Here is a 25808-nt window from a genome sequence, read left to right on the forward strand (position 1 = left end):
ATATTTTGATACAGATCTTCAGTTCCTATTATACTAAAAGCCTTTGAAATGTGAAGGCTGAACAGGCCACCTTATGAAAGGGACGAGAGGAAGTAGGAACAGTGGAAATGCAGTTGGAACGCACGGGAATGTTCTGTCTTCACCATTCTACGTGGATAGTCTGCTTTCCGGGCAGCAGGTGGTGTGACTGTGAAAAGATCACACATTCGTCAGGAACCGTGTAGGATTTTTAGCACTGTTAGAGCCTAGCATTACAGATTTAGGGCAGCTAATAAAATTCCAGAAACCAAGTTTTTGACAAGTCTGAAGTTTTTTGAAAATAATTTTCCTACCAAGTAAATCTTCTCGGTTGTTCCCCTTTTAGTTCTGCGTTAGAGAAGACTCTGTATAATTAAAATTAAAAAAGAATCGCTTCGCAGCAAACCAGATGAACATCTGGCAGCAGAGCGACATAAAAATGCTCTCCTTTCAAAGGAAGAGCAAATATGTGGCTCCTCCATTAAGAGCATTTTTTTCCGTCAGAATATAATCTCACAGACTTGCCATGTATGGTCTTTTTTGTCAAAGTCCAAGGCTGAATTTGGACTTGCTTTTCCTGGATTTTCTCAGTGGTATCTGGACAATAGCGCAGTTAATACAGAAGAAATCTCGGGTCAAAACGAAGATCATCTAATGCACGAGGTATTTACACAAATGGGCCCAGGTTATGCTTAGAATCACCTTGCTAACAACCGGGAGCAGGAGTAGCTGAACCTGTTTTTGACATGTAGTGAAAATATTTCAAAGTCAGTATAAATTTAACCATAAGGCTATCTAACACGTTAACAGTGGAGGACCTATTTTGATGTGTTTTCTCTCCCTCTTTCGCATTAGCCAGACAATGTTTACATCTAGATAGAAGAGGATCACATCTTTTGAAGCCTCAAGTATTCCTCAGACTCTTCTCACATTAAAAAGGGATGCCTGGGTGGCTCAGTCGGTTCTGACTTCAGCTCAGGGCATGATCTCACAGTTCGTGAGTTCGAGCCCCACGTCAGGCTCTGTGCTGGCAGCTCAGAGCCTGGAGCCTGTGTCTGCCTCTCTCTCTGCTCTTCCCCTGCTCATGCTCTGTCTCCCTCAAAAATACACATTAAAAAAATGTAAAAAAAAAACTGCTTAGGAACTAAAACATTTCAAAAATCATTTTTCTCTAAATAGTCTTTTAAATTTATAATGTACATTTTTTAAGTTTAAAAACCCTCACAGAAGTCGCTTAATGTGTTGCAAAACTTATAAACAGGGTTGGAACTTTCCAGAGGGTGTATGTGAGGACCCTGGCAGGGCCTTCTCCAGAGTCAAAGTTCGCTGCACTTCCCCCTCCCCCCTCCAGCTCTGCTCCCCGCCCCCCTCCATATTCAATATTCTGGAGGCCGCTGGAGTTTGCTGGACCCCGGGGAAGATAATCTGTGGGGGAAATAATTCTCTGGGTAAAGAAAGAGAGGGTTCAAAAATGTGGCTGTATTATCAAATCAGAGCTCTTCAGGGAACTGACACTGGCTTTGAGGACTTGGGGAGGCACATCACACTACATAGTTTGGTTATGAGACATACTCGCATAAAAAGAAAAACACAGAAGACAAAGGGTCCTTAATTTGGGGGAGGATCTATTCCAACTTGGTGCGGGGGAAGGGGGAAGGCATTTCAGCTCTGAAGCTCAATCTGGACATTTCCAGAGAGTTCTTGCAGTCCCCCGCACTTGACAGGACAGGATGTAAGGGCCTGTTCCGCCAGGCTGGACCGTCGGACCCGCCCCTCCGCCACACAAGCAGTGTGCAATACGCAGGCAACTGTGTGTCAAGTTGGCAGAACTCCTGAGGCTCTTGAGTGTTTATCAACTCAGTAGGTCACACGTCTGCAGACACTGGGCGGAGCAGCAGTAAGCCACAAAACTAACTGTCGTCCTCCTGGAAGGGGAAGAAAGGGAGAGAGCACTGTGAGTTCCAGATGGAAGTCTCAGGATTCTTTCCATGAGAGGCAGTCCTTTTCTTCGTTAAAGTGAAGGATTAGGCGTGGCCCCCAAAAGTACACAACAGAAATGTAAATTTCCATTTAAGACTGAGCACTGGAATCAGGTGCAGGATGCGCGTGCTCGTCTATTACCAGTTTTCAGATGACATAATATCCCCCAACTTAGCAACTAAGGGAAAGGAAGCTTTTTCCATGTTATGGTCTGAATGCTGCTTATGAGGGCCGACAATACAGGAACAGCATTTGAAATACGTTATTAAAAAATCACGTAACAGAATAAAACATCGCCAAATTTAGCCAGAACGCTTAATATTGAAGAATTTAAAAGAATGTGATTTTAAGGACTTTAACCCACAAATGTATTCACACAGATTGTTTGTACAGGTAATTTCAGAATCTGAGTAAGAGGGTTGGGGGGGGTCTTCCCACAGAGCAGAGGAATCCCATCTATCTCCCACTTGGCACCTTTCCACACGGGGTCCTGGGCCCTCTGACCCGCTCTGGACCTCGCCAGCTACGGGAGGCCAGCTTCTCCCACCACAAGTGCTATCCTTCCAGTGAGGAGAGAGTAATTTACTGTTGTTTTCACAAGACCTCCCGTGGTGTCTTCTGGTTCTTCACCCCTTAATCCAGGCTTTGCCTTTCTCTGTAGCCCAAGAAGGTCACGTCTAAGGCCTTCTGATGGCTGGGTTTTGGCTAGATTAGGTCCAGTGGAAGCATAGCGGGAGATTTAGGGCAGGAAGAGAGAAAAGCTGAATCTTTCTTTTCCTCTTTTGAAAAGCCCAGTTAATTGAGGCATATCAACAAACATAAAATAAAATTCACCTGTTTTAAGTTCACAGTTAAGTTTGAAACATATACAATTATTTAACTAATGCCAAAATCAAGATATATTTATCTCCCGAAATTCCTTGTCTTCATTTGCAGCCAAGCCCCCCCGCTGCTACTCCCCACCACGTCGCCGGCAACCACTGGTCGTTTTGTTTCTCTGTGGGTTTTGATTCATTTCTTGCCCTGGGCTCTGACAGTCTTCAAAAAGGAGCTTTGCTACCGTTCCATCTTCATTGATAAATGCCTCCAAGCCAAGAGCCGGACCCAGCCCCCCACCTCTGTGGACTCTTTGGCCTTACATTTCTGGATCAATCCTGGGTTCCCTTCCCAACTGGTGGCCAGCGTGGTTTGGCTGATGGGACCATGGAACCCTCCCCTTCCTGTGTGGCTCCAGGACACCTCCACCCTCAGCCGGGCATCAGACTCTGCCTCAGCTTTCACTCCCTGCTGGTAAGAGCCTCAGAATCAGCCAGAGGGTGAGTTCAGGGCCTTCCCAGGTCTTCCTTGAGCACATTCACTTCCCTACACCTGCATGTGGCCATACAGACGTCTAGGGATTTGGTAGTGCTTTTTTAAATAAAGTCCCTACAGAAATCTTATTTTCTCAACTTTCCTTTCAGCCTTGTGGTTAGTCTATTGCTGGCCCCACACTGCCTCAGGCAGCCGTGCACTTAAGCAGTTGCCTGTAATTGGCTTGACAGCTTTTGATACACACTCTCCAGGAAGAGGATTTTCGCACTGGTGAGCTCAGAGATCAAATAAAGATAGACTGGCAAGTGGGGTCTATCAGTGAACCACCAAGAAGGACAGTGACAATGCTCTGGCATTAGACCTTTCCGGTTGCTGCAAGAATGCTGGTTTCACCTATGATTGCAGATTCTTGATTTTCAAGATTCTTGTATAAATTACAAGATGGGGCTATGACAGGTTATTACATTGCAAAGGTCTATGTCCTTACTGAGATTCGGTTGCTTTTGAGTAAATGCACACCAGCTCGTTGTAGGCCTTCTGTTCATCTCCAGAGTTCTGAACATTTTGATTGTGACCAATTTCGCCAGTTAGCTTTCTGCTCTTGTGGTAAGGTTGAGTATTTGTACCCCGCTCCTGTCTCCCTGTTGGCTGGACAGACTGGGCAGCCCCTCTGTTGGCTTTGGTTCAGCAGCCTCCAGATCCCCTGGTCCTAGGATTAGGGGATAAAGCTTCCTACTGTTCTAGGTTTCCAGGCGCTTTATCATCCTTCTGGGTGCTCTGCACCCTGCTTCAACTGCCACAAATCATCCTTCTCCACTCATTTCTCTTCAAAATCCCGGCTCATGTGTGTGTTCTAGTGAGTTCCTTGATAGATTTAGTATGTGTTATAAGGAGGCACGTAAGGAAATAGTCCATCCAGGTGGAATTCTGGAATTGGGTTGGTAAGTGCATGTATGCCGTCCTTGCGAGGGAAGACTGGGCGACTGCTGAAGTGCAGCATGGTGTGACATCATGAGTACTCGAAGTATCACTTAAACAGACTGCCAACGGAGGACAAGGCACCAGGAAGTCAATGGCTGAGGCCCGTCATTGCTAAGGTATCACAGTGAATTCAGAGATTGTGGAGTAAGATGGCTTCTTCTGACTGCTGAAGAGCTTACCACTCACCCGCCCTCATCTCCATTCCTATCCCCAACTAAGCTTCGCGCCTTGAGCTCTCCACTCAAGGCACAGGGGGAGAATCCACATTTCTGTGGTGGCCCTAAAGGAGTTCTTATTCTCTGAAGCTATAGGAGGGGCACGTCTGAAGCCTGAACGTACAGGCTGCAGAGCCGCAAGGTAAAGGTGCTGGCAGGGAAGAGGTAGGACCCTCAGACTTGAAATGGAAACCTCTGTAGAGACACAAAGCTGAGAACCTTGAGCCTCTGATCTCTAAACATTTCTTCACATCAGAAACAGCCTTTCTTACCTTCTAAGACAACAAGCATTTCTTTGCATAAAAAATATTGCACTGAGTTCATTTGGGGCAGTCACCTAAAAAGGAAGTACCTATTCTCTGCAGGACCCACTACCACCAATGGTCACTGTCTTTAGGGCCGTAAGAGGTGTCAAATCCCAGCACAATCCAGAATATTAACTGCAAGGCTTCCTTCCGGGAAAGAGAACACACACGAAGAAGTTGCAGGATCTTGCCAAGGTTGATGAGCAGGAACCTCGACAGCAAGCATGCAAATGGATTCTAAGTAAATCAGCCAGCAGGACTAAATCTAAGGTTGGATCAGGCCAATGCGGGTGTTCACATAGGCCTCTGGATTTGACGTGGTAGCCTGAGCACTGTCATGGGTGATATTAGCTTTGGGCCAGTAAATGCCTACAGTCAAGGAGACGGTGAGACTGAACGCCCACTGCACAGTCTGGAGGGAAGAGATCAAAGGTTTAGAGAAATGGGAGCTCTGACGTGGACCCCATGGGCTGCCCTGGCTCGGCCACCCCCTGAAAACCTGCGGGAGCGCCAGAAGGCATTCCTGTCACCAAGACATCACAGTATGTACTGATGAGGGGAACGCAAACGAAGTAGCAAGCACACGTGATACTTAATATGACACGTGTACTAAGTGTCATATTAAGACACTTGGAGGTGAGAGAAAGGTGAGAGAAATCCTCCAGGGGGGCAGGTGTCTGCTGCATTGGTATTGTTTCAGAAGAGTTACATCTGGAACTGTATCTTGAAGAAATAGATACCCACTGTGGGTGCCTTTGGATTTTAGGGACAAAATATATTCGGTTGGGGACTTTTGGTTCTGCCAAGATGGAACAGTCCAGTCTTTCCAGGCCCTTCCTCTTACAATTAAGGCACAACAGACTGGCCGTAACACAACAAACATAGGAAGACTCTAAAAGATAGACTGAGGGTAGATAGCCTGGGGACCTTGGGACTTGAGGGGCAACATCGCAGCAGTGGGTTCCCTAGGTTTTCTTACTGCCTCTCAGATAGCTGGAGAGGATGCTTGTAGAAGCCCAGAACCACCAACAGGCACAGGCAAAAAAAAAAAAAAAAAAAAGATTCATCAAGAAAAGCCTGCTCCCCCTAGCCAAAGGACTGGGGCAGAGAAATCTGTCGAGGCAGAGAGTAAGTGGTTGCTACATGCTGGGTATGGGGGAGTAGAGAGGTGACAGCCGGAAGGCACAAGGTTTCTTGGAGAATGAGAAAAATGTTCTAAAACTGACTGTGGTGCTGGCTGCACATATCCATGAACATAGATCATCCAGAACAAAGGACTGCTTTCTAGAGGAAAAGAGTTTAACAGAACCTTAGCCCAGCTGGGGAAGGGCACTGCTGCCACTCCAGCCCCCTTTAGCCTGTCCATCCTACCTCAGGGGGGAAAAACAAGCTATGAGACATGAGAGAAACTCGTTAAAGTCACAGCCCAGAAATACAGGCCCACGAAAATACTGAGATATAATCATGAAACTTCAGCTCACTTTCCTCTCTCATACCTTACCGCCAGAGTAACTGGTTTCCGGCATAAGAACAGTAGATTACAGGGGCCCTCGGTGGGTTAGTTGGTTGAGCATCTGACTCTTGATTTCAGCTCAGGTCATGATCCCAGGACTGAGGGATTGAGCCCCGTGTCAGTGCTGAGCTCCAGGCTCAGTGCGGAGCCTGCTTGAGATTCTCGCTCTCTCCCTCTGTCCCTCTCCCCCACTCATACTTGCTCTCTCAAATAAATTTAAAAGAAATTAAAGTGAACAATGGATTACAAATAAAACAGCTGCAAGATGCTTACTCTTAGTTAGGAGTATGTAGGGAAGCCCAATGTCAAATGAGGAGACTCAAACAAGGACACTAAAGGAATTTGAATTGGAAGCCTCTGGCACCTACGACCACAGCAAATATTAAACACAGCCTAACCCCTAGCCAGATTAACATGAAATCTCACACTGAATGCCTACTTGCCTCAGTTCTTCTTTACCCAATACAACAAGTCTGACTTTCAATAAAAAATTACAAGGCATAAGGCAAGAAAAAACACATATTGAAGAGACAAAGAAAATGTCAGAACCAGAGCCAGATATGACAAAGATGTTGGAACTTTCAAAGAATTTTAAAAAATACAAAAGAAAATGATATCGGTTTTAATTCCCCCGAAAGACATAACAATGTAAAATGTGTATGAACCTAATAACAGAGCATCAAAACACGTAAGGCTCAAAACATGTAGGGCACATGACAGAAGTGTAAGAAACAGACAAACCCACTATTAGAGCTCTTTAAGTAGTTGACAGATCCAGAAAGCAGAAAATCAGAGAGAACAGAGTTGTTAGTTATCATTAATCAACTGGACCTAACAGACATTTATAGGTACTCCATCCAACAACAGAAAAATAGACATTCATACACATTCATCTCAAGCTCATGTGCAATATTACTCAAGAAAAACCACATTCTAGGACATAAAACTGTACCATAAAAAATTTAAAGTAAAAGAAATCAAACTTTGTTCTCAGACCACAACTGCATTTAAACTAGAAATCAGTAACAGAAAGGTGGAAAATCCCCAAATATCTGAGATTTTAAAAATTAAATTCTAAGTAACACATGGGTGGAAGACTAGGTCTCTAGAGAAATAAAAAATAGTTTGCACTGGGGGAGCATGGGTGGCTCAGTCGGTTAAACATGTGACTCTCGATTTTGGCTCAGGTTATGATCTCATGGCTCGTGGGCTTGAGCCCCGTGTTGGGATTTTCTCTTTCCCCCCCTCTCTGCCCCTCTTCTGCTTGTTCACGTGCTCTCTCTCTTTCTCTCAAAATAAAGAAACCTAAAAAAATATTTTGAACTGAATTAAAATGAAATATAACTTATCAAAAAATTGTGGGATGCAGCAGAAACAGTATTAGAGGGAAGCTCATAGCACACTAAACACATGTATTAGAAAAGAAGAAAGCTCTAAAATCAATAACCTGAGCTTCCATCAGGAAGTGAGAAATTGAAGAACCATTTATGAAGAACAATCTAAAGTAAGTAAAAATGACAGAGCATGTTCTCCGTCCATAATGGAATCAAATTAGAAATCCCTAACAGAAAGACAACAGGAAGATTTCCAAATGTGGAAATAAAATAACACAGTTCTTTGACCTTCCTTGACCTATGGGTCAAATGGCTACTTTCCCATGGATTAAAGAGGCAGTCTCAAAGGATATAAAAACTTACATGAACTGAATGAAAATGAAAAGACAACATATCAAAAAATTTGAGACATGGTAAAGCAGTGCTGAGAGAGAAATTTATAGTACGTAATGCTTATGTTAAAAAATCAATAATCTGAGTTTCTACTCTAACCCCCATCCGCCAAAGGCAAAGTAAACCCAAAGCAAGCAGAAAGAAGCAATAACAAATCGATGAAATTGAAAACTTCACTAGGATTAAGATCAATAAAATTGATACATCTTTAGCAAGACTAACAAAGATCAACAGAGAGAAGACTCTCGATATAAGAAATGAATCAGGTGTCATAAATTTGTGAGCTCAGGAGAAATCGATGGATTCTTTGAAAACTACAAACTACTAACATTCAACCAAGAGGAAATAGCCAACTGGAGAAGGTCTGTAACTATGAAAGAAATTGACTTTGTAATTAAAAAAAGAAGAGAAATCTCCAGGCCCAAACAATTTCACTGGAGAATGCTATCAAACATTTAAAGAAGAGTTAAGTCTCTTGCAGAAAAACAGAAGAGGAGAAACACTTCCCAACTCATTTTATGAGGCCAGTGTTACTCTGACTCTAAAGCCAGAGAGTTCAAAACCAGAAAACTATAGATCATCTCTCTCATGAACACAGATACAATTAAATTAATACAGAAAAGTATAAAAAGAGCTATACACCATGATCAGGTGGGGGAGTTATTCTGGGTATGTAAGACTGGTTTAATATTTGAAAATCAGGGTGCCTGGGTGGCTCAGTCAGCTAAGTGTCTGACTTTGGTTCAGATCATGATCTCACAGTTTGTGAGTTTGAGCCCCGTGTCAGAGTCTGTGCTGACAGCTCAGAGCCTGGAGCCTGCTTTGGATTCTGTGTGTGTGTGTGTGTGTGTGTGTGTGTGTGTGTGTGTGTGTCTGCCCCTCTCCTGCTCATGCTCTCTCTCTCTCAAAACTAAATAAACATTAAAAAATTTTTTTAAATTTGAAAATCAATTTCATCCACCATAGCAACAGGTAAATGAAAAAAAATTGTATGGTATCAATGGATTCAGAGGAAGCAGCTGATAAAATACAACACTCATTCATGATAAAAAGTCTCGGCAAACTCGGAATAGAGGGAATCTTTCTCAATAATTAGAATCTACAAGAAAAACTACTGCTAACATCATACTCTATAGTGATGTCTACTTTCACCACCTTAATCAACACAGTACTTGAAGTTTTAAACACTGCAGTAAGGCAAAAAAAAGAAAGAAAAGGCATGCAGAATGGAAGGTGGAGAAATAAAACTATTTCTATTTTCAGATGATATGATATGACTGTCTACACAGAAAACAGCAAGGGGTCTACACAATATACTCCTAGACCTTTAAGCAAGTTCAGCAATGTTGCAGGCACATAAGGCTGAAACACAAAAATGAATCACATTTTCACATACTAACAATGAACACATGGAAAGTGGAATTTAAAAGTATAATATCATTTATAGTCACATGAAGAAAGTGGGACACTTGGGTATAAATTTAACAAAACATTTAAGGCCCTCTATGCTGAAAGTTATTAAATATTGATGAAAGAAATAAAAGAGTACTTAAATAAATGGAAAGACATGGCATTCATACAGTGGAAGATTCAATATAGTGAAGATATTAATTCTCTCCAAGTTGATCTACAGATTGAATGCAATTTTTTTCAAAATCCAGCATAAGGTTTTTTTTTAAGACAAAAATAAGCTTCTAAAATTTATATGGCAATGCAGAAGCCCTAGGTGAGTTAACACAATCTTGAAAAAGAAGTAGAAGAAGCACTTTATCTGATATTAAGGCCTAATACGTAACCACAGAATCAACTCGGTTTGGCACAGACGGACAGACAGACACAGATCAGCGGAATAGAGAACATCCTTAGGACCATGGGACAGGTGAAGATTTCTTAGGACATAAAAAGCACTAACTATAACATTACAATGGATAAATTTAACTCCCTCAAAATAAAAACCTTCTGCTTTGCAAACTACACTCAAGAAAATGAAAAGGCAAGCATCACTTTTGAGATTTTCTTAAATCAGGAAACTATATAAATCTTAAGTCATTAGATACTTTGTATTATCTTAACTAAAAAAAACCTAAAGTTGGTTAGAACCCTATTTCAGATCATTTGCTCCACACACCAGAATGTATACATGTGTATAAATCACAATTGAAATGAAACTTAGACACAAAATGATCTTAAGTGATAAGTGGATTTTTAATTTTTTTTAATGTTTTTTTTTTTAATTTTTAATACAGAGAGAGACAGAGCATGAGAGGGGGAGGGGCAGAGAGAGAAGGAGACACAGAACTGGAAGCAGGCTCCAGGCTCTGAGCTAGCTGTCAGCACAGAGCCTGATGTGGGGCTCGAACCCACGAACGAACGTGAGATCTGACCTGAGCCGAAGCCGGAGGCTTAACTGACTGAGCCACCCAGGCGCCCTGATAAGTGGATTTTTGAGGATCTGCTTAACTCTCTGGGCTTTAAAAAAAAATAATTATGCTACATGAAAATCATTCATAGAAATAATACATTTCATGCCACTGAATTTTTAAAAGTAAAGGCTCTAGGCAAAAGAATCCAACTCAATAAATTTCATTATTTATTTATTTATTTATGTATGTTTACTTACTGAAGCATAGTGCCCATTGGATCATTATTAACTCCTTATGACGCTCAAGGGGTGGGGTGGGTAACCTGGAGGTGTCCTATTTGTGCTACTCTGTTAGCAACACAACCAACCATGTTGACTTAGACTTTTGGGAGATCTAACAACACATTGTATCTGTTTGCTGCATTAATGATCTAAGCTGTTACAAGTACACCAAGTCTACTGCCTTGAGAATGGATTTGAGCTGGTTTGATCCTTTAAAATTCCTGAGCTGTGGCACCAGGGACATGATCGACTGTAGGGAGAAATTCTGAGCTAAGCAATAAATTCTATAGTTAAGAAAAAGAGGCTAGTACATTCTACAAAGAACATCAGACATGACATTTGTTGCTTTAGAATCTCTTATTTATAGGCAAGACAGGAGAAAGAGCATCTCAGCTTAGTTTTAAAATACAGAAATACCACTATTCTTTAAAAAAAATCACAATGTGGTTGGCACATTCTGGAGCCCCCCCCAAAAATCCTAAGAAATATGGTATTTTCTTTGCAAACGTGTTTCCTGATTAGAAACAAAAAGCAAAAAGCACATCCTTGACTCACAGAGAAATGCAAGCCAGAAGAAAAATACTATTCATTAGACAGAGTTGATCAGATGACATCCTAGACCTGTACAAAAATTAATTTAAAGGAGAATCATCTGTTAACATATTGTATCTGCTTGTTCCATTTTTGTTAACAGTGACTGTCTCTCATGGGAAGATCCTGCGTGCAGACCTAGAGGCTCAGATATTACATACTGCCTTCTCTACTTGATCAGTCCACGCTCTGGAACGTCAGGGGTGAAATGTGCATGGGGAAAGAAGTTACCAGGTGGTGTGGTCAGAGCTGAATCCCCAGTACCTGATACAGAGTTCGGCATATCGCAGATGCTTAATGCACAATTATTAAGTGATATGAGGAGGAAAAAACAGTGAAGAACAACTTACTTAATTTGTTGAAGAGTATTTTACCTGTGCCAAGTTTCCTAAGTCACCTTAAGAGGGTGCTCTGCCAATGAATAGGCTTTGGCTACAAGAAAACTAAGCCCAAATACAAGTAAGCAAATACTGTATTACTGATGTTAACTAGTTTCACAGAAGAAAGTAATAGCCATAAAAAGCAAGAAAAAGGCACTGAGAAATACTTCATACATGATTTAGCCATATAAGAATTAGAAAAGATTATTTACAGATAAACTCCAGTGAGTGGGAGAAGAAAGTATTAAGTTGTACTGAAAGACTGAGGGAAGCCGTAAGACAATGAGTTCTCCATGCCTCCCATAGGCCTCGATCCCAAAGCACAACGTCACCGGATATCTGGCCCTCTTACGTAATCACTCTGGACTCAAAAACCAAGGAGAATTCCTGAAGTAAACCAAACTCTACATCAGATCTTGAAGGCAGCTAAGTCATGGTGTCCTTACCTCCCACAGTGCTCTGCTTGCCGGGGATGCTCGCTGCATTATCTGCTAACTGGACAAATTAATAAATGAGCAGATGAGTTGCTATGTGGAAGTTAGCCCCAATGGAATTTTTAACAAGAAGAGAAAAAAAAATTCCTAAAACTCACACGAAGCCAACAAAAGATCCCACACAGCCAAGCAAATCTTGAGAAAGAACAAAGCTGGAGGCATCCCATTTCCTGACTGCAAAATATTTTACAAAGCTACAGTAATCAAAACAGTATGGTAGTGGCATAAAAACAGATACAAAGACAAATGGAACAGAACAGAGAGCCTAGAAATAGATCCACACAAAACTGTTAACTGATCTTCCACAAGGAAGCCAAGAATATACAATGGGAAAAAGAGTCTCTTCAAAAAATGGTGCACAGAAATTGGATATCCACATGCAAATGAATGAAACTGGACGATTATACCATACATAGAAAAATCAAATCAAGATAGATTCAAGACACATATGTAAGACCTGAGACTATAAAACTCCTAGAAGAAGACAGTGGGAGAAAGCTTCTTGACACTGGTCTTGACAATGAATTCTTTTTTTTAAGTTCATTCATTTATTTTTAAGAGAAACAGAGATAGCACAAATGGGGAAGGGGCAGAGTGGGAGGGAGAGAGAGAATCCCAAGCAGGCTGTGTTGTCAGCACAGAGCCCAATGTGGGGCTCAAACTCACAAAACCACGAGACCATGACCTGAGCTGACTGAGCCACCCAGGCGCCCCTGCAATGAATTTAGGGATGTGACACCAACAGCACAGCAACAAAAGGAAAAATAAGTGAGTAAGACTACATCAAACTAAAAAGCTTCCACACAGCAGAGGAAACAAAAGGAAAAAAGAACTTAAGAAATGGGAAACAATATCTGAGAACCCCATTAGTTGATGATGGATTAAAATCCAAAATATATAAGAAATGCCTATAACTTAATAGCAAAAAACAAATAATCTGCTTTAAAAATGGGCTAAGGACTTACACAGACATTTCTCTAAAGACATACCAATGGCCAACAGGTCCATGAAAAGATTCTCAACATCGCTAAGCATCGGGGAAATACACATCAAGCCACAGTGGGATATCACCTCATACCAATTAGGATCACTATTATAAAAACAAAAACCAAACCAAACAACCAAACAAAAATAATGTGTTCGCAAAGATACAGAGAAATTGGAATCCTTGTACACTTTCGGTGGGGATGTAAAATGCTGCAGCTGCTATGGAAAACAGTATGGCCGTTCCTCCAAAAAACTAAAATATAATTGTCTTATGATCCAGAAATCCCACTTCTGGGTATATAACCAAAAGAACTGAAATCAGAGTCTCAAAAAAATACCTGCATTCTCACGTTCATTACGGTATTATTCACAATATCCTAGATATGAAAACAACCTTAATGTCCACTGATGGGTGAACAGATCAAGACAATCTGGTAGAAATATGGGATGAATATTTTTTCATAATTTATTTTTAAGATCTTATTTATTTATTTTGAGAGAGAGCCTGCCCAAGTGGGGAAGGGCAGAGAGAGAGAGAGAATCCCAAGCAGGTTCTGCATTGTCAGCATAGCGCCCAACGTGGGGCTCGATCCCATGAACTGTAAGATCTAGAGCTGGATGCTCAGCTGACTAAGCCACCCAGGTGCCCCATAAGGATGGATAAAAGAAAGATGCCTTGGCCTATGCAATGACATGGGTGAAGCTGGAAGACAGTGTGCTAAGTGAAATAAGCCAGCCCCAGGACAGGATTTCCTTACATGAGGTATCTAAAAAAGTACACCCATAGCAGAGAGTAGAATGGTAGTTGCCAGAGCAGGGGTGCGAGGGGAGGAAGAAACGGGAGTTGTTGTCAGTTTCAGTGATGCAAACTGAACAAGGTCCAGAGAGCTGTGTGGCTGTGGAATGCGGTGCCTGCAGTTTCGAACATCGTACTGTGCACTTGAAAATTTGTTAAGAAGGTAGATCTCATGTTAACACAATAGTTTAAAAAAATAAAGGATATAAAAAGGATATAAAGAGCACCAATAATCTGATTCAGTGGACTCTTGGTTAAGAAGTCGATTTAGAGGGGCGCCTGGGTGACTCAGTCAGTTAAGCATCTGACTCTTGATTTGGGCTCAGGTCATGGTCTCACAGCTTGTGGGGTTGAAACCTACCTTGGGGTCTGCACGGACAGCACAGAACCTGCTTGGGATTCTCTTTCTTCCTTTCTCTCTGTCCCTCCCCTGCTTGGGTGAACATGTTCTCTCTCTCTCTCTCTCTCTCTCTCTCTCTCTCTCTCTCTCTCTCTCTCACACACACACACACACACACACACACACACACACACACACACACACACTTTAAAAAAAGCCAATTTAGAGAGATTCTACTTTAACCTAAAATAGAAGCACCTAGGTGGCTCAGCCGGTTAAGTGGCCGACTTCGGCTCAGGTCAGGATCTCACGGTTTGTGAGTTCGAGCCCCGCATCGGGCTCTGTGCTAACAGCTCAGAGCCTGGAGCCTGCTTCAGATTCTGTGTCTCCTTCTCTCTCTCCACCTCCCCCACTCATGCTCTATTTTGCTCTGTCTCAATAATAAATAAAAACGTTTTAACCTAAAATAATACCAAAGGTCGTTTCTAGTTGTAGTTCTTACATTTGAGATAGTTTCCTTTTGCTGAATTCTATTTTCTAATTTTGCTTTGACGATAATGTATGAATTGAACAGACATATTTTGTCCCCGCCAAAATAAAAATAAACAACTGGTCTACTAATGTTTTAATAATTAAACATAATTTAAATTTCTAAAGCAATTCAAGTTTGCTGTAAAATTCAACACTACTCAAATGAAACCACTGTTACCTTGAAACCATTTTTTAATATATAGTCACACACATATATATGTACACATATATATACACATGAGTGTATATATATTCACTCCCATATTAACAAACATTGGATCATGCTATGTAACCTGTTTAAAAACATTTAACATTTAATCTTAAAAATTTTTTTACTATAGAATCTTTTCTTTAAAATTTTTTTTAAATGTTTATTTGAGAGAGAGAGAGACAGTGTGAGCAGGGGAGGGGCAGAGAGAGAGGGAGACACAGAATCCAAAGCAGGCTCCAGGCTCTGAGCTGTCAGCACAGAACCCGATGCGGGGCTCGAACTCACCATCAGTGAGATCACCACCTGAGCTGAGCTGAAGTCAGTTGCTTAACTGACTGGGCCACCTCGGCGTCCCTAGAATCTTTTCTTTTATAACCTGTATAAAGTTTTAAGCACAACATTTAAAAAAATCCCTCTAGATATATATATTTTTCAAATTGTTGGTTTTGTGTATTTGTAAAAATATATCCTCACTGAAAATATTCAAATGATTCTATAGTATATTGAATTGGAAATTAAAGTCTCCCCTGACAACCCTATGCCCCACATTCTTCCCTCCCAAGATAACCATAGTTATGAGCTGGATGTACATTCTTAATGCAGACACACACACACAGACACACACATGTACCTACACACACACAAACATTTCAGAAGTATCTTGTTCAGAATATTAGAGCATATCTTTATTTTGTATTTCTGAGCACCACTTCCAAATTTCTTCCTGCTTTGTAGTGATTCACTTCATAGCTAATAGCAACATAGTGTCTGAAATACAGAACTGGAGCCAGACCTCTAGGGCTCAAATTCCAGCTCTCCTATGAGACCATGACTCTGTTTCTAATCTTCCAGTGTCTTAGTCCTGCCCCTCTTCATCTTCTATAAAATGTAGATTATTTTAGGTTGAACCACATGTAAGTGCCAAGCACAGGACTGCTATGATTCAATCTAGCACACCAAAACCTGCATGCACACTCAGTGATATGCTAAGAACCACTGAGAATCTCGGCCGTTTGAAGTTCCTGGTCCCAAAACACCGTGTTGATTTAAATGAAACTTTTTAAATGTTTATGATGATTAATTTATGTTCAACTTGGCTATGCCATGCTGCTCAGTTGTCTGGTCAAACATCAATCTAGATGTTGCCGTATAAATATTTTTAAAATGTGATTAACATTTAAATCAGTAGACTTTGAGTAAAGCAGATTATGCTTCACCATGTTGGGTGGGCCTTATCCAATTAGGTGAAGGCCTTACGAACAGAGCAAAGAAGTAGAAAAACTTTTCTTTATGATAGCAGTACAACCCTGTTGAGTTTCATGTCTATGCCCTGCAGAATTTGAACTCAAGACTGCAACATCAACTCCTTCTGAATTCCCAGCCTCCCAGTCTGCCCTACGGTTTTGGACTTGCTTGCTCCTCCAATCGTGAGTCAACTCCTTAAAATCAATCAACCTCTCTCTCTATATATAGATATAAATATAAGTTCTTTTCCAAACCCTTTACGAATACAGATTTGGCTACTGGAAAGTGAGAAGCTGCTGTAACAAATACTTAAATCTCTAGAAGTGGCTTCGAAATTGGTTACAGGGTAGAGGGCTGGAAGAGTTCTGAGCTGCATGGTTGAAAAAGTCTAGACTGCCCTGAAGAAACTGTCGGCAGAGACACAGACACTAAAGGGTATCTGTTGAGGCTCACTAAGTAAAGAGGGGAGCCTCAGAAAGAGCTTCTGCTGTCTTTGAGAATACACACATCGTCATGACCAGAAGGCCGTCAGGAACAGGAGTGCTGAAGGTGTGGCTGGTGAGGTCTTGGACAAAAAGGAGGAACGTGTTCCTAGAAACTGGAAGAGAGGGGGCACCTGAACGGCTCAGTTGGTTGCGTGTCCAACTTCAGCTCAGGTCATGATCTCACTGCTCGCGAGTTCAAGCCGTGTTGGGCTCTGTGCTGACAGCTCGGAGCCTGCGGCAGATGTGTGTCTCCCTCTCTCTCTGCCCCTCCCTCACTCGTGTTCTGTCTCACAAAAGTAAGTGTTAAAAAAGAAATAAAAGAAACTGGAAGAAACACGACCCTGGTCATAAAGCGCAGAGGACCCGACTGAACTGTGCTCTGCTGGAGACAGAAAGCAGACCTTGGACACGGTGAGCCGGGACAGTTAGCTAGCTGAGGGGATTTCTAAGTACAGGGACTGAAGGCGTGGCCTGGGTTCTCCTTGCTCCTTATAGTACAATGTTAGAGGAGGGAATGGTTAGAGAAAAAGGACCCGGAAAATGAAGATTTGGAAAATTCTCAGCCTATCCGTATTATAAAATGTGCAAAAGCTTGCTCTGGAGACAACACCAAGTATGGCTGGATGATCAACCACCATGGCAGAAATACTGACAGCCTGGGCTGAAGGGGACAGAGAGGGGCCAGAACAAAGAGGGGCTGTCAGGCTCCCGGGATTCTCCAGGCAGGGAAGGGCCAGCAGTGCCATCCAGGAAAGGGAAGAATGACCCTGGGGATGGGGCAACCTCATCAATTCCGGGGGTGGGGCGACTTCCTGGGTTTTAGAAGGCAGAGCCGCACCCAAGGCTGAGGGGTAGGACCACCGCCCTGGTGGGCCCACACGACAGGGCATCTAGCCAGAGAAGGTTATTCTCAAGCATTAAAATCTAATGGAATTTGCCCTTTTAGGCTCTGGACTTGTTTGGAATTCATTACCTCTGTTTCCCTTTCGATGTTTTCACTTTGGCAATGGGAAGATCTATCCTATGCCTGTGCAAGCATTACATGTTGGAGCAGGTGACCTGGCTCATAACTGGAAAGGAGTCCCGCCCCAGGAAGAATTATACCCACGTTTTACTTGTACCTGATTTAGATATTTAAAATGAGATTTTGAACGGGGACGTTTGAACCACCGATGAAGTTGTCTGCCTTCGGCTCAGGTCATGATCTCATGGTTTGTGGGATCGAGCCACTGGCAGATGGGAGGCTGCTTGGAACTCTGTCTCCCTCTCTCTGTGCCCTTCCCCCACTTACATTCACTCTCTCTCCCCCACCTCCTCAAATATAAATAAAGCATTGAAAAAAAAGATGACATTTTGAACTTATGAGTTGATGTTGGAATGGGTTAGGATTTGGGGGGTGTTGGGGTGGGGTGCATTTATTTCCCATGCAAGAAGAACAGGACTTTTTGGACCAGATTGTTAGGGGTTGAAATGTACGCGCTCAAGTTCATACGATGAAGCCCTGGTCTGTGTGCTCCCAAGCCTCCGCCACGTGAGGCGGCCAAAGCGGCCACCTGCAACGCAAGAGGAAAGCTCTCCCCCACAACCTGACCATGTGCACCCCGATTTCAGACTTCTGGCCTAAGAACTGTGAGGAAGTAAATTTCTGTTGTTTAAGCCAGTGAGTTATGGCATTGTGTTATGGCGGCCCGAGCAGAGGAATGGAGTGACATTATTTGGAACCAGGATCACTTCGGGTGTAATTAGTTAAGGGAGGATTAAAGCCCACCAGAGTGGGCCCTCGTGCAAGGTCACTGGTGTCCTTGTAGAAAGGGGAAGTTTAGACACAGAGGGAGACAGACAGAGCGATGATGTGAAGACACAGGGAGCCGACAGCCATCTATCTTCAAGCCAAGAGAGACACCTGGAACAGACTCGTCCCTCACAGCCGTCAGAGGGAACCTACCCCACCAACACGCCCATTTCAGACTTCCAGCCTTCAGAGCCGTGCGAGGATGGATATCCTACTACTTAAGGCACCCAGTTTTGTGGCATTTTAAATGTTGTGGCATTCCTAGCAAATTGACAGTCCCGCACAACCTCGGGTGACCTGATTTCCTATCGGAAAATACAGAACTTGTGTAAATCCCGCATGCATGGGGAAACGCCAGACACGTTGTTGTAATAATAAATATCCCTCTAAGTTGACGTTCTCCATTTTAATAAATGAACAATAAGTTTTGGGAATGAAAATATGCTAGGACTATCAGGATTCAAAATCATGAATACACTAGCCATTCTTCTCCTTTACAGATATTTGAAGGTATGGGAATCTATTGTTTATGCAAAATACTATAAGTTCTTTTTGCTTCACTCTGTATAAATTTAGGTTGAAACTAACACTTGCATGGGACTTGATATTTTAGAAGAATATCCAATATGTTCTTTTAAAATAATGCCAGATGTCCACAATGATTTAGATATTGGCTGATACAATGTATTATTTTACAACAAGCAAAGCCAGCTAAACTGAATATATTATAAAACTTAAAAATAATATTATCAAGACCTCGTAGAGTTCGTTTATGATATTAAAAATACTGAGTTTATTTTCAGCAGTAAGCTACTGAGATTCAAGTATTTGGTTTTCAGTTACAAAAGAAAGTACTTAAAAGACTACGATAGAAACTGAAGTCAATGCTTTTAATATAATCTCCATAGCAACATGGGAAGGAGCAAATCTGGTGGACCAACTGAAAGCCACAAACTCTCAATTTCAACCCTAGCATTAACTCACCACAGAAAGCCATGTTTATGTCTTGGCATTTCATCTTTGCTATAAACATAGGCACTTCTGGCTTTGCTCAACAAAAAGGCCCTGCCTAAGTCTTATGTACTGGATATATTCATTTTATTAAACTAATACTATTATATTTTATGTGCCAAAGCAATAGAAGATTATTCACACTGAATTTCTCTAGGTTGTAGCAGAGAAATAAGTAACAATAAATAAAATATTCAAATACTGAATAAGCTCCTCAAATTTCATATAAAGGTAACACCAAAAACTGACTCCATCTGAAGGATCTAATTTCCTTTCATAAATTAATTGCCATGATAAACAGAAAGTTTATCTCGTTGAATAGGTATTCAGAATTTTATCAGCTCCTGACAGAGTATCTTGACCATATGGAATTGTTTTCATTTTTATATTTTCAGGAAGAAAATGTCTTCTATAGAAAAAAAAAACCTGTATATGCACAAGAATTTTACGATAGTTTAATGAATTAGTTAAGATTACCCTTTGATGATATCTTACTAATATGAAGAACATTTACTAAAAACACACACACAAGAAACTTCTAAAAGTCTCTGAGCTAAAAAAAAAAAATAGATTAAAATAGTTACCACTTACTTAGTATTTATTACATGTGTGGGCTCTTTCCATGAATGATCTCATTTACCCTCACAATGACCTTATTAAATAGATATTATGATTATGCTCGTCTTATTAATGAAAAGATGAAGCTCAGAGATGTTATGTCCTCACCCAAGGTCTCCAAGTCAGGGCCCTGGCCGATATGCAACTGTGGCTTCTTCTCCACTGTATCTATTCCATGTGTTAATTTTATTCGTGTAGGAAGTAATACACGCAGACTCTGACTCAGTCCTTTTAACTCCAATCTAAATGGAATCTCACTAAATTTGGGGACGTGATCACCTGGAATTTAGAAAGGTTTGGAAGAAGGCTTCTTGCGGGCAGGCACAATGAAGCAGAAAACGTTAAAAATACAGGAAGTGGAAACAGGAACTGAAAGTGTAACCAAACAGGATTATTCGGGATAAGGGGAAGAGAGATGCGGTTGTGCGAGGGAGTGGGCACACCGGTGGGAAAGGTAACTACCACTTGTTGAAGACCCTTTATGTATCAGGTACTTACGTTCATCATCCAATAATCCTCACGACGGCCCTGCCCGGCACCATGTTCTCTCCCAGTCTGAGGCTCGGAGAGGGGCAGCACCCCGCCAGGCTCGCTCTCTTTCTATAGAAATGCTTACAAAGGAAACGCGTCTTGGCACTCATAAAGGATAGCAAGTCCTCTGAAAAAGTTACTACCCCGAAATACCATTGGATGGATAAGTGAGGCGTTCTAATCTATATGCTAAGGTTGTGTTAATGGAGGACTTTTCATTTGATGTCCTAATTTTAATTGTCTGGTTTTCTTTTTTTAAACTACCAGTATAGGGGTTTTTGCTTGGTGAACATTCTTAGCAAATTCAAGGCACTGCGCCAAGAAAGAGAGAGTGGCAAGAGAATGGCATTTGGAAGTGTTAGAAATTCAAAACAGAAACACACAGACACACACACACACACACACACACACACTGTTCAGCCATGTACTTTCAGTTAGCAACGGCGATTAAACAGAAGGGCTGGGCTGGTCCCATTATATAACAAGTATCTTGTTCTGACATTCCTTATTGCCTAAAGACTACTGTGAATAGCGGAATAGCAGGAAAGTGCTCCCGGCCAGGAATGAGCTCCTCTAAAGAATATATGCAACCGCACTCTTCTGAACATGGCCGAGAAGGTAATAGAGGGAAGTCCGGGTTTCTTGTGCTGCTGGGAATGTGCTTTTGTTTCCTTCGGCTGTATCTCAGGAAGCACCCCGGGCACCTCGAGAGCGCTTCCCGGCACGGCCTCCGCCCCTCGCCCGGGTGTAAGCCCTGGTGCCCACTTAGGCATGATTACCCCTGGTGCAGCCCTGCCATCGGCGTCTCTCTCAGGGGGAAGAGCTTGGGGTAGACGATCGTAAACATGGGCTCACTACACCGGTGACAGTGCCCCAGGGGGCAGTGCAGCAGCTCCAGGAGACTTCTGGGTAATGAGATCGGAGACAGAAAGTTCAAATCTGGAACACAAGAGAAAATCAGGCGTGAATTAAAAAAAAAAAAAAATCAGATTTCCTTACACGAGACTTGAAATATGTTTCTTTGTTACTCAGGCCAGTCGACTCGTTAAAAAGTATAGCATGTTGAAAATAACTTATCTGATAGGCACTACATGATTTGGAAAGGAAAGGTTTTTTTTTTTTTTTTAACTTTTTCGATACTAAATCTGCTCTTTTAAGAGCAAACAAAAGCTGGCCTGAGGCGGAGGCAAGAAAAGAACAACACCAAATATTCTTTAAGAACAAAGATAAAAAAAAAGGCATTAATTTACCCAGAGAGGGTTGACAAAACGTTCTTTGAGAGACCGAGAATAAAAAAGGTCTGGCACCGAAGACTAACGCTGACTTTCACTGAGTTCTTCCCAAATCGACTAGGCATTTAGCATTTCTCCCGCTAAATTGTATTTACTGAAAAGAATGAAAGCGGGAAACAAATCAAAGAAAGAAAAATAATGAGACCAAGCTTTTCCTTGTTTCATTAATAAAGCTGTCATTAACAGAGAGGGGGCCTCCAGAAGAGACTCTTAAATCCAGAGAACAAACTGCGGGTTGATAGGGGGGTGGGGAAGAGGAGAACGTGGGTGATGGGCATGGAGGAGGGCTTGTTAGGATGAGCACTGGGTGCCGTATGGAAGCCAATTTGACAATAAATTACATTAAAAAAAAAAGAGGGGGCCTCCTTCTCAGCTGAGCCTGAGCGATACAAAAGCAACACTGAAAGCAAAATATCCTGGCGGCCCCGCAATCGTGAGCCCAAGTGTACCCTCAATTCCCACTGACGGCAAACACCCGGAAGAGAAGAGATATGGTCACAATGAGGCATAACCTAAAAATTACGGACCTGTCTTTGGGAAGGAAATACAAATGATCTTATCATCCTTTAGATCTGTTTGGACTTACCAATAACCATTTATAAAAATGGAACTTACCCATAGGTGAATAATTACAATTTTCTGTTTAGTATTAAATCTAACTCAACGCTGCATTAGTCATTTCTAGAAGGCTGATGTTAGATGTTGTTGTCTGGATTTTATTTTTAAAAGACAAAACATTTAACAATTTTAAAAACTTGAAATGTATCTTATTTTAAATGGCCTACTGCTGGGATATGTGGGTGGCTTAGTCAGTTGAGCATCTGGCTTCGGCTCAGGTCATGATCTCATGATCTCATGGTTCATGAGTTCAAGCCCTACATCAGGCTCTGTGCTGACAGCTCGCTCAGAGCCTGGAGCCTGTCTTCAGATTCTGTATCTCCCTCTCTCTCTGACCCTCCCCTGCTTATGCTGTCTCTCTCTCTCTCAAACAAAATAAAACACAACAAAACACACAAAAAATAAAATGGCCTACTGTTTTCTTAAAGCATCTCTGACACCCACATTACAACACCTATGAAATCTATGTACCACCAAATCCTTTCCAAACCAAGAGTTAACAAGCTGTAGAGACAGTGCCAAAGACTCCTGATATTGCTTCCCCTTTAGGTGTATAATTTCTTAGGTGTGAGGAGGGTGCATGACAAAAACCTGCTGTGCTGGAAGGTACCCAATTTTGCTTTGAGGATAAGACCTTTGCATTTTTTTTCCTACAAAAGAAAGTGCCTCTGCCAGGCTTCTTGCTTCCACCAGGTACATGTTCCCAACACCAATTTCCTTCAATTAAACCACAGAGTTGAAATTAACATAGAGAGAGAGAGAGAGAGAGAGAGAGAGAGAGAGAGAGAGAGAGAGAGAGTGAGCTGGGGGAGGAGGAGAGAGAAGGAGACACAGAACCCAAAGCAGGCTCCAGGCTCCAAGCTGTCACAGCACAGAGCCCCATGCAGGGCTCGAACTCATGAGCTCTGAGATTATGACCTGAGCTGAAGTCGAAGTTGGATGCTTAACCGACTGAGCTGCCCAGGCGCCCCTAAACCACACAGTTTAACTTTTAACTTCGGTCCTTTAAGACTGAAGGCCGGGTTGTAGCAAATGCTTCTCTGTGTCAGTAAGGGATGCTCAAGGAATCACTGCTGATAAAATATTACTTTTTTTTATTAACAAAAAAAGTCCCATTGCCCAACAGTGTGAATGTATTTCATGCCACTGAACTGGGCATTTAAAACTGGTAAAATGGTAAATTTTACCACAATAAGAAAAGTGGATGCCAGAAGAGGCAGCATAAAACAGAATTTCCAACCACTAAGTAAGAGGCAGTAAAAGAGGAAAGCCTCATGTACCTTTAAGGGAACTGTGGCAGGTGTGGTGTAGACTCCTCATGGCCAGCTCCTGCAGGGGCAGGACGCGGTCCTTCTCCGTCCCGATGGCCTTCACCTCAGCAGGCAGGAACACGGTTAGTTGCCCCGATGAAAAGGAAAGCAGCTTCACCTCGGAAACTTGAATGGGAGCACCACAGCTGCAGAAAGACACATTCACAGTAGTATTAGCAAAAGAGGAAAAGAATATATGTGCCAATAAAAATGTGTTAATCAAAATATACATTAAAATTTTTGAGACGCTGCTGAATTGCCAGAATTCTTTTCAAAGTGAACAGATGCTATCCTGGGTTCCTTAATAGAGCCTGGCACAGAAATGTAAACTCATCAGTTGGAACTCAGCTATAGCACTGCTGAGGGCCAGTTACTTGCAGTAAGGACACACTTTGGAGGCACTTTCCTTCTTAGGACCCCCACAATTTGTTCTGGAAGCTCCATTTCCCCTCATTTTATTACCCTTCCCAAGTTCCTGTTCGTGGAAATCTTCCAAATTAAAAGAAAAAAAGAGTACTCTGTTGAGTTTTCGTACTTTGGTTTCACAGCATTTTTGTGTGGGGAAAAAAAACCCTACAAAGCAAATTGATTTTTGATGGATCCTTTTGATTTTTATTGGATCCTTCCATAAACGTGTGGGGAAAATGTTCACAGCGAAGCCTAGTGAATACACGAAGTTATGTCTGATCCTCTGTGGCCACTTCTTAACCAGAAGGCAGAGGTGGCTTTGTTCCTATGGCCACAGGTTGCCAAATCTAAGGAGTCTGACCTCATCTGACCTCCAGGTTACCTAAAAGTTCTCAAGACTTTTCTTCTCTAATGAAAAACAGGTGCCAACAAAACTTGGCTCTCCAGATAGAACGGGAGATGGTATCTCTGTCCTCAACTAGAAACAGGCAATCGGAGGGCACAGGCGTGGGCTGCAGAAGCCCGCGGCTCATTGTTTGAAGTTCCTGCACTTGCTCATTCCTTCCACCAGAAAACGTCTCCAAAGCATCAGCTCTACGCCAGTCAAAGATACTCACAGTAAAACAGCAAAAAAAAAAAAAAAACCAAAAAACAAAAAACAACCAAACCAAACCAAACCAAGATGACACCTTCCCTTGGAAAATGGAAAAATTAGAGTATAATTGTTCTAGTGTTGGTTCAGAGAAGACAAAGTGACCATCTGTTCAGGGAATTAGGGAAGATTTTACAGAGGAGACAATATCGGACTCAACTGATTTCACTCAACCAATTTCTCCACCCAGCTCAAGGGAAGGAACCTTGCAAGGCCTCTGGGATCCTTGACCTGGCAAAACCTGGATCATAAATGCAACCAGTATTTCAAATTCAAACATTATTGTTTGGTTTTGCCTGTTGCAACAACATGACATCTTCTGTGTCTGGCTCCATTTGTCAACATTCTATTTCTGGGATTCATCCATGTTGCCAGATGTACTATAGTTTATTCATTTTCACCGGGGTGTAGCAATGATAAACATTTGGACTGTTTCCAATGCTGGGCTATCATGAACATTTTTGTGGATATTTGATACACATGAGCATGAAATCTGGTTAGGTATACATGTAAGATCAGAACTGGGCCTTATTATTGTGAGAAGAGACAGACAATGAAAAGGTAAATATATAATAAAACAGAGTGAGAGGGGAGTGAGAGCTGTATTAATAAGAATAAGTCTTTCTGAGGAGGTGACATTTGAGCGGAGACCTGATTGAAGAGAACAGTTTAATCAGGGAAGAGGAAATCAGTCACAGGATGACAGGCACCTTAAATTGAGGACAAGGAACTAAGAGTTCAGGGAGTCCAAAGCAGCTAGAGTTTGCAGGAGAGAGAACTTTAGAGGAGAAAGATGCACAAAGAGAGAGTTCTGGAGATCTG

The 25808-nt window shown here is 42.0% G+C and overlaps 1 protein-coding gene across 3 annotated transcripts in view; it reads right to left on the minus strand.

Annotated features, from left to right (window-relative positions):
- Positions 1–1477: 1477 nt before the first annotated feature.
- LRRC28 (leucine rich repeat containing 28) overlaps positions 1478–25808 on the minus strand; it is a 150959-nt gene continuing 126628 nt past the window's right edge. For 2 of the 3 annotated variants that reach the window (XM_029951734.1, XM_029951732.1), the window contains 3 exons: positions 23897–24072; positions 21486–21645; positions 1478–1943 (listed from right to left, as the gene is read on the minus strand). In XM_029951734.1, the coding sequence (XP_029807594.1) occupies positions 1871–1943; positions 21486–21645; positions 23897–24072 (409 nt within the window). In that variant the 3' untranslated portion in view covers positions 1478–1870. Of the gene's footprint in view, positions 1944–15357; positions 15401–21485; positions 21646–23896; positions 24073–25808 lie in introns of those variants that run through there. The other variant, XM_029951733.1, reaches the window with a different exon arrangement.

The sequence above is a fragment of the Suricata suricatta genome, chromosome 9 (genome assembly GCF_006229205.1).
Source record: "Suricata suricatta isolate VVHF042 chromosome 9, meerkat_22Aug2017_6uvM2_HiC, whole genome shotgun sequence".
Lineage (NCBI taxonomy): Eukaryota > Metazoa > Chordata > Mammalia > Carnivora > Herpestidae > Suricata > Suricata suricatta.